This window comes from Gastrolobium bilobum, unplaced genomic scaffold (genome assembly GCF_033153095.1).
Source record: "Gastrolobium bilobum isolate Gb01-03AN ecotype WA unplaced genomic scaffold, APGP_CSIRO_Gbil_v1 utg106284, whole genome shotgun sequence".
NCBI lineage: Eukaryota > Viridiplantae > Streptophyta > Magnoliopsida > Fabales > Fabaceae > Gastrolobium > Gastrolobium bilobum.
The window spans coordinates 20,708-28,805 of NW_026897760.1; the positions used below are offsets into that span (position 1 = coordinate 20,708).

The 8,098-nt window shown below is 34.0% G+C and overlaps 1 protein-coding gene across 1 annotated transcript; it reads right to left on the bottom strand.

The window, feature by feature from the left end:
* Nucleotides 1-944: 944 nt before the first annotated feature.
* Nucleotides 945-7,767, bottom strand: LOC133309984 (replication factor C subunit 3). The gene is made up of 9 exons (XM_061510864.1): nucleotides 7,403-7,767; nucleotides 6,753-6,969; nucleotides 5,691-5,770; nucleotides 5,437-5,596; nucleotides 3,997-4,078; nucleotides 2,815-2,944; nucleotides 2,667-2,730; nucleotides 2,515-2,583; nucleotides 945-1,358 (listed from the first exon to the last, which is right to left on the bottom strand). Exons 1-9 carry the CDS (start codon nucleotides 7,587-7,589, stop codon nucleotides 1,259-1,261), a joined length of 1,089 nt encoding a protein of 362 aa, XP_061366848.1. The 5' UTR covers nucleotides 7,590-7,767; the 3' UTR covers nucleotides 945-1,258.
* Between the last annotated feature and the right edge of the window lie 331 nt (nucleotides 7,768-8,098).

Below are 8,098 nucleotides of genomic sequence, written 5' to 3' on the forward strand. Positions count from 1 at the left end.
ATGTATGAGTCCTTACTTCATTTAGCACAAAGATGTGTAAATGAGTGTTGAGGATAAAATGATTTTAAGAGATTAAAATCAACAAGAAGTGATCCGTTAACTGAGAATTGAATTTTAATAATCTTTAATTGACAGTCATTTTATTGCTGTTGGGAAAGGGTAAACCGAAGCTCAACCTATTTTTCACCAACTCATATTTCTTTTCCTTTGATTTTTAATATTTCAATCATAGTTCTGTTTACAATTTCTTTATATAAAAATCTTTTTACATCATATATCTAATCTGTTTTCCTTCCATTTTTCACTCTTTAGCCCAAGAAATCAATTCTGAAAATCCTAAAAAAATAGAATCACTGATCAGTAATATTTGAAATTAGTCTTGTGATTACTGTGTTTTTATTTTTACTCTCTTTTTATATTAGATTCAGTTTTAGCAATTGCAAATTTTAATCAAGTCAAAAACGCCAAAAATCCTTGTGGAAATAATATTAGGGCCTCAAATACGTCATATATTACTTGTTGTCACGTATCTTGCGCGCATATTTGCATAACTGTTAACGTGAGGATATGAATTTGGTTCAACGTTCGACCCTCTGGTTTTTGTTGCTTGTTCTTTTGTAGAGCGGAATATCGTCGATTTTGAGAAACTGGACGAGAACGATGAATTGAGATGTTACATTTTGATAGGAGTTGTTCGGCATTTGCATTTTTGGCACGTTGCATCTTTAGTTTAGTGCGGCTTGTCTTTTCAAAAATGGTACTGATATAGACATAATATAAGAACTATTTATATGTATTCACCAATTACTAGGATAATTAATGCATCAAATGTATTATTGTACCATTCCTTTTAAAAAAAATTAAAAACAAAGACATTTATGATTATTAGAGAACATAAAAATAAAGCCTTAAAATCATAAGCTATTATCTATGTTAAGGACTTCCATTGTCTTGATGTCATAACAGTTTTCGATCTTAATGTCTGAACCTAATTGTGTCACTCTTAAAATAAGTAGCAGTAACATCATGTCAATAAAATTAAAGCTAAAGATGTCCTACTTCAAAATTTTGTGAAAATTCTTCTAAGTGAAAACTCATCAGGAGTTGAAAGGCATAAACACAGTTAATTTCTTTACACAAATTGAGACACTACAATGTCATTCTCAATATTAACGACAGTTGCCATGGAAATCAAAGAAGCCAAGCCAAATAGGCATGCGAAAGCAATAACACACAGGGGATCGTATTCGGGAATAGGTTATTGAGCAGCTGCAACCAGTGCAGATCTAGCACGGGTAAAAGAAGCAATAACAGATCCAAGCTGAAGCTTATCGTTGCACCCAAAACTTAATCTGTACCTGGAAGAGATGAAATGTCATTCCCATTATCATAAGTGGGCATATAATTCCAAGAACCAAAAAGGAGAATATACAACTTCTTTCCTTAGATCCATCATTGACTATTAAATTTTCATATTATACTTCGTACTTTTATGTTGTAAGGTTATGCGATGATATCATCTCTAATATAAGTAATGACAAACCAGATAAACCAAATCCCAGGGTGCACTAACCCAAAATCCAAATTTCAGGCTATCTGCGCTCAACCACTGAAAAGGAGGAGGAAACTGCAACGGGAGATAAAGAAAAAAGAGAAATAGGGGGGTGGGGGGGGCAGGGACACGAGTAGACCTATCTAAGGCATTTTTATAAATTACTAGAGCCCCACATTATACCTGCTGCCACCTAACACGTACCTAACAGCATGAAAATGACAAAGCATATAAGTAGGTACATGAATGGTTATTTTGGATTAATTATCAACAAGGGAAAAGTAAAACCTTAGGTGCAGAACTATGGGAATTTTTTTAAGGCTCGGCCTAGACTTTTTATAGGAATCCACAAGAAAAACAACACGAGTTCTTTTTAGAACACGAAAATTCACAAGGATGTTAAAATGTTTTGGTTGAAAGCTGAAACATTTTGATTAGTGAACAGTAATTGTCTTAACTATTAATATTCACAAACAACAACCATAGAAAGCTGCACGTTTCTGAGCCTTAGAGAACATGTTCACTAAAAGCTGAAAGTAACAAACAGTACAAAGGTTAAGATTTACTTTATTAATTATAATTTATGCATATATATCCAATGCATACAAATGTATGGATTATTACTCCATGTTGGCATATTACATAAATATTAAATTAGTTATACATATATTTTTTACAGTTTCTAGAGAAATGTTGATGTAACTCAAGACATCTGTTCGTTAGGTCAGGCAGAAGGAGAATAAAAAAAAAAAAAAAAAAATCACTCCCCATTAAACTCGACTAACGAGTGTGGGGTGGAAGTAATCCTTGTACGCAGTCTAACCCTTGCATAATTGCAAAAAGACTGTTTCCTGAATTCGAACACATGACCTTTTAGTCATGAAAGAACAGCTTTACCACTGTTCTGGTTAGCAGACAGAAGGAGAATAGCATGTAAAAAAAAGTAGGACAGTAATACATACTCTATGTCTGCCAAATCATTCATCAACTGTACTCGGACAGCTGGAGTCATCTTAATCTTAAAAACAAACCTGTGATAACAATATAATCAAAACAAGATCAATAAAATAAATTGCGTGGAAGTTGGACAGTCAGTATGATGCATAAGACTCACATTGTCACTTCTCTCACAATATCTACCAGGGCCAATCCTTTTCTTGTCTTGATTTCATATACTCCTATTTGAAATAATGCGAATTAAAAATCATAAATTGCTTATAAATATTAAACACCATTATAAAGGGTAACGGATCATTTAATACTTTTAAAGCTATCTGCAAATTGTTCATTTAGAAGCCAGTAGGATATCTGTTCAATGTCTTTGGGCAATGGATTTCCAGTGCACAGGTAAACAGCTTCTTCTGTTATCTGCTGAGAAGCCATATGTGTTGACTGCACAAATATTAAAGCAACAGAATATGTCATCTAGGATCCACTAATACAAAAGAAACAATAATTCCAGATATAAGAATTCATAACATAGTTCTCATGGTTAGGAATTGCCAATTGTTAGTTGTCCTGGACACTTGGATACAAGATGAGAGTGAAAGAAAATCATGGGAGCTGAAAAACAAAGTTTAAGAATACTAACAAGCATTTGGACCCAAGAAAAACGAAAATGAGAATATTAAATGGGAAATTTACTTAAGAAAGATGTTTCCAATATAAACATTTAGTCCCCCTCATATTCTATTTTTCCTTCCTTTTCTTTATACATTTCAAGTTCAAAATAAGGCAAGACATACAGAAGCAGTCCTAAATATCATATTCGATGAAATTGCAAACTATATCTACATCCTCAGTTATTAATGATGAAAAAAAGCCCATGACACCCAGCATACGTCATACTTCTCCAAAAAAAGTAATGCCAATTCACTTTACCATTTAGTAAATTTAATTGACATCAGAAGAAACACAAATTTACATGGTATATGTATACAAATCATCAGATCACATGTATATAATGGAAAATTATCAAATAATGGATCATAAAATCATGAATCCAGTATATATAATTTAGTACTATATATTGCAAGTCATTAAAGTTGAAAAGTTTCAAGAATCTATAGTAAAGAAGTTATTCAAGAATTTACAGCCTCAAACCATGTATTGTCATCTTTGAGTGAAAATACTGAAATTAGTAATTGTCATGTCAAGACTTCACCATGTATGACCAAAGCTTCCATACTTTTTATGGCCGTATGTTTCAAACCAAGCATTATATATCACAGTATGGTTCTGTACACATCTCAGACCAGTATGTGTGTCTACGTGAGTTGAGGGGGGGGCTGATACTAAAACAGTGTAGTATTCATTCCCAAAATGGAGTTTGATTCGGTACATCAGGTACAATTTCTCCTTTACTTGAAAACAATAAACATTAAAATAAAAAGACAAGCTGGTAGATTTGTATATAAGAAAATTGAAAGTTGTCAATAAGCTACCTGAAGAATATTCAAAGCCTTTCTCATATCACCATTGCTAAGTCGAACAAGCGCTGCTAAGCCACTGTCTTGAACATCAAGCCTAGTCAAATTACAAAATGTTAATCATCATATTGAAGTTATTAAGCCGAAAACTGAATCGCAATGTTACAACTTACAACTGTTAATAGAAATATAGTAAGGTGATTATCCAGTAGCGGGGCCATAGGTATGAGATGTTTAAAATGAAGGATATTAGCATGTACAACCAATTTAATATATGCCGTAATTATATTAATACCTTCCAATATTATACTTCCACTTGACATTTAAAGGCAGAGTATGCCATTCAAATTGTGAATTTTACTGGACGTATAATTTAATGGTTTCCTTATGAAAAATTTTAGAAAATCTACAGGATTCCTCAATAACTTTATAACTTGAAGTAAAACAAACAAGTTTTACCCTAACAATTTGATCAGACTAATCAAATAAAAAGATCCAATATAATTCCACGATTTGGAAGACCTGCAGAGCAGTTACAAATAGATAGATGCGAGATTTGGGTCTTATAATTTTTGAAATTGTGGGATCTACATGCGCTTTCTATATTTCTCTGACTGCACATGCAGTTCAACTATAGAGTATCCAGACCCTATGATTCAATAATCAGTATTAACGAGAGAATATAATATCCCTTTTCATGGATTATTTCTGCATACATAAACAAATGAATGCAAGAATCCAACTATTCAACTTTTGTTTACACAGACAGCCAACTTTTTTTAGTTTTTTTTTTAATATAAAATAAAGTTCAAGCTAAACTACTGTTACTATGATCTGCATTTGGCCTTATAATATTTTTCTTTTTAAATATTCATAATTTCAGATTTTACATATAAAATATTGAAAATAAAATGGAAAAAAAGTGCAACACCTTACTAAGAAGATCTTTCTGAATTGGGTAATTACAATCATATAAGGACACTTTGTAATAACCTTCTATAATGGACTGAATGCAAATGGATGCGCATGCTAAAATGATGGAGCCAGGAGAAAAACAGGAAGCACATCTTCCCTCTCCTGTCACCTGCCCTCCAAATTAACTGAGACCCAAGAGAAGCTGAATATTATTTTTCACATGAAACCGTTTACACATTGTACTAAAAAAAGTCAACTGTCAGAAAAGACCAATCTTACAGCTTTCAGCAGATAAACTATTGATGTGTTAAAACATTAACAAAATACATACAAGCTCTTGAGATAACCAACGAAAGCTTCATTTGCTTCGTTATCATTATATTGGCACTCAATATGCACAAGCCCCCAACTAAGAGAATAGAATACAACACAAATTCTCACAAAGAAGATTCTGGATAATGCGAGAAAATAACATGGCAAAAGCTATCTTCAGAGTCAAACTAATGCATGAAGACAGATCACAGAGAACATGAAACATACCCTTCAGCCTTAATAACATGTTTAAGTCTTTCAGTGACATGGACAGCATCAAGAGGGGCAAACCGAAACCGAGTGCATCTTGATTGCAGTGCAGGAATGATCTTGTTTACATGATTACAGATAAGTGCAAACCTAGTGCTTTTTGTATATTTTTCAATCACTGCACCAAAAACAAGATGAAGGGTATTATAACACAAGAAAATAGATTGAAGCTATATACACAAGTTAAATAGGGTATAAAAAATAGAGCATACCTCTACGTAATGCAAATTGGGCATCCTTTGTCATGGCATCCGCTTCATCAAGCAAGATCAGTTTTACAGAGGACTTGACACTAAACAGAGAACATGAGATAGTCAGTTAAGGCAAAACTTGCTGTTTCAGGACACTTCCAGAACAACAAAAACCCCAAAGGAAATGTTGCAAGTTTAGTTACACTTCTATCCATGTAACTTCTTGATTAAATACATATGCAAGCGGGGGGGGGGGGGGGGGGGGGGGGGGGGGGGGGGGGGGGGAACTAGAATATGACACAACAAAAGAACCAAGTCCTTTAAAATTCAGAACCATCATGTCTGAAAATTGAAAAGAACAAAAGGAATTATATAAACAATATCCTCATGTTGCCTTGAACGATTTAAGTGCTATATCCACATAATGGGGGGAAACTGTTTACAATATAACTGCCCTAGTTGTCCAGCATTCAGCATGGAAATTACATTAAAAAATATACATCGAAATCTGGAATTCTTATTTCATAAATTAATACAAGATTTGCAGGACAGAGACAATAATAATCAGAGAATGTTAAATTTGGGGGGGAAAACAACATTTAACACTACAACAACTTTTGGAGAAATAAATTTGCAGTACAGAGATAAAGGACCAGAAAAAGGAAACAAGAAAAAGAAAAAAAAAACAATAAAGATCCTCTGCTTGACCAATGGACTGGTATTAGGAAGTTGGAACTCACTAATTAGTGCAGAACCCTGAAAACTCAGCAACACTGAACAATGAATGCAAGGCAAATTATACTTGATTACATGACATATTAACTCCATATACAACACAAAAATTTCTAAAGCTTTAAAGTTCAATTGTAGCTGATTATATTGATGGACACTATGGCTAAGGCAATCACAACATAATAACAAAGTAACTCAAAGAATATCAATTTGACAATCAAGTTAAAATTAGATAGACCAACGATAAAAACTAGAAAGCACTATCTATTACATTACAGTCATAAAACAGCAAACACAATAAAAACCAGTAAGAAGTTACAAGCAGAGAAAATAATAGGCAGAGAAGACAACCCAAATGATAAGCTCTGAGTGCTAGCAAAATCTTGAATCTGCTGTCGTACAACGTCAATTCCTCTATCATCTGATGCATTGAGCTCCAAAATCATATTGTGGTACTGTGCACCATATAGTTTGCGTGCCACCGCAAGAATAGTTGACGTTTTGCCCGTGCCAGGAGGCCCATACAATAAAAGATGGGGTAATCTGTTCTCAGTGGTCAGCCTATCAACTACCCAACAAATGAACAAACAATGAATGACATGAGATCTAAAACCAAACAAGATGCAAGAAACACCAGTGATAGTGTGATACTAAATTGCAAACAAATATGGATCCAAAAATAATAATAATAATCACAAAATGTACACTTACAAGTCCTTTTTCATTTCCACATTTTAACCAAACCAAACCAAAAATAAACACAAAATAATATAAAATAAAATGATCTCCACTATGAAATTCCACGAGTATAAACCCTAGGACGAGGATAAGTGGGGCAATTATCATTAAATCAAACGAAGAAAAGCAACTTATACTATAATAGTGAAAACTCTCATATTCGGCTAAATTATGCTGACGCTTTCTGAAAAACTATTTCGGTAAGCAAGCGGAAGAAGAGGAATCATAAACCCTAGAGATGAAAGGGGAAGAGAGAGTCTTACTAGTATCGACAATGTCACGGTGAGCGGCGACGTCGTCGAGGGACTGAGGGCGGTACTTTTCGACCCACGGAATCGCCTTGCCGCCGCCGGGATGGTTGCCGACGACGACACTTTTGCCCTTGTCAGACCTCGCAGGGTAAGTGAGGTCGTGGCCGTCGATGTCCATAGGAGAGATCGTCTCCGCCATTGTTAGGTCACAATGCGAAGCTCTTTCTTCTTTGTATATCTCAGTGCGTTGTTCAGAACTGAAATTGAAATTTGCACTCTCAAGTCTCACAACTCACAAGGTGATGATGTCTATTGTCTAGTGGCGCCAAAAGCACATTGTCGCGGATTTGGACCGGGTACAGTTCGCCACGCTACGGTTCATGCGGGGTTTTTTTTTTTACTCTCTTCCACTCGCTTTTTTTTAATATTCCATGTTTTTTATATAAACCCCACAAATATTCTTCGTGAGATAGAGTGAATACTGTTCAAGCGGAACGCTAACATCATGGTGAGAATAAAGTTTGAATACTGTTCTACAAAACAGTTTTTTAACTTTTAGAACAAAAAAACTCGTTTGGTAAGATCTATTTTATAAAAAATGTTTTGAAAATTATAACTGTTTTTTTGTTTTTAAAATCAAATTTAAAGAACATGTCTGAGTTGTTTTTGTTTTCTGTTTCTGTTTTTGTTTTTAACTTTCTAAAAGAA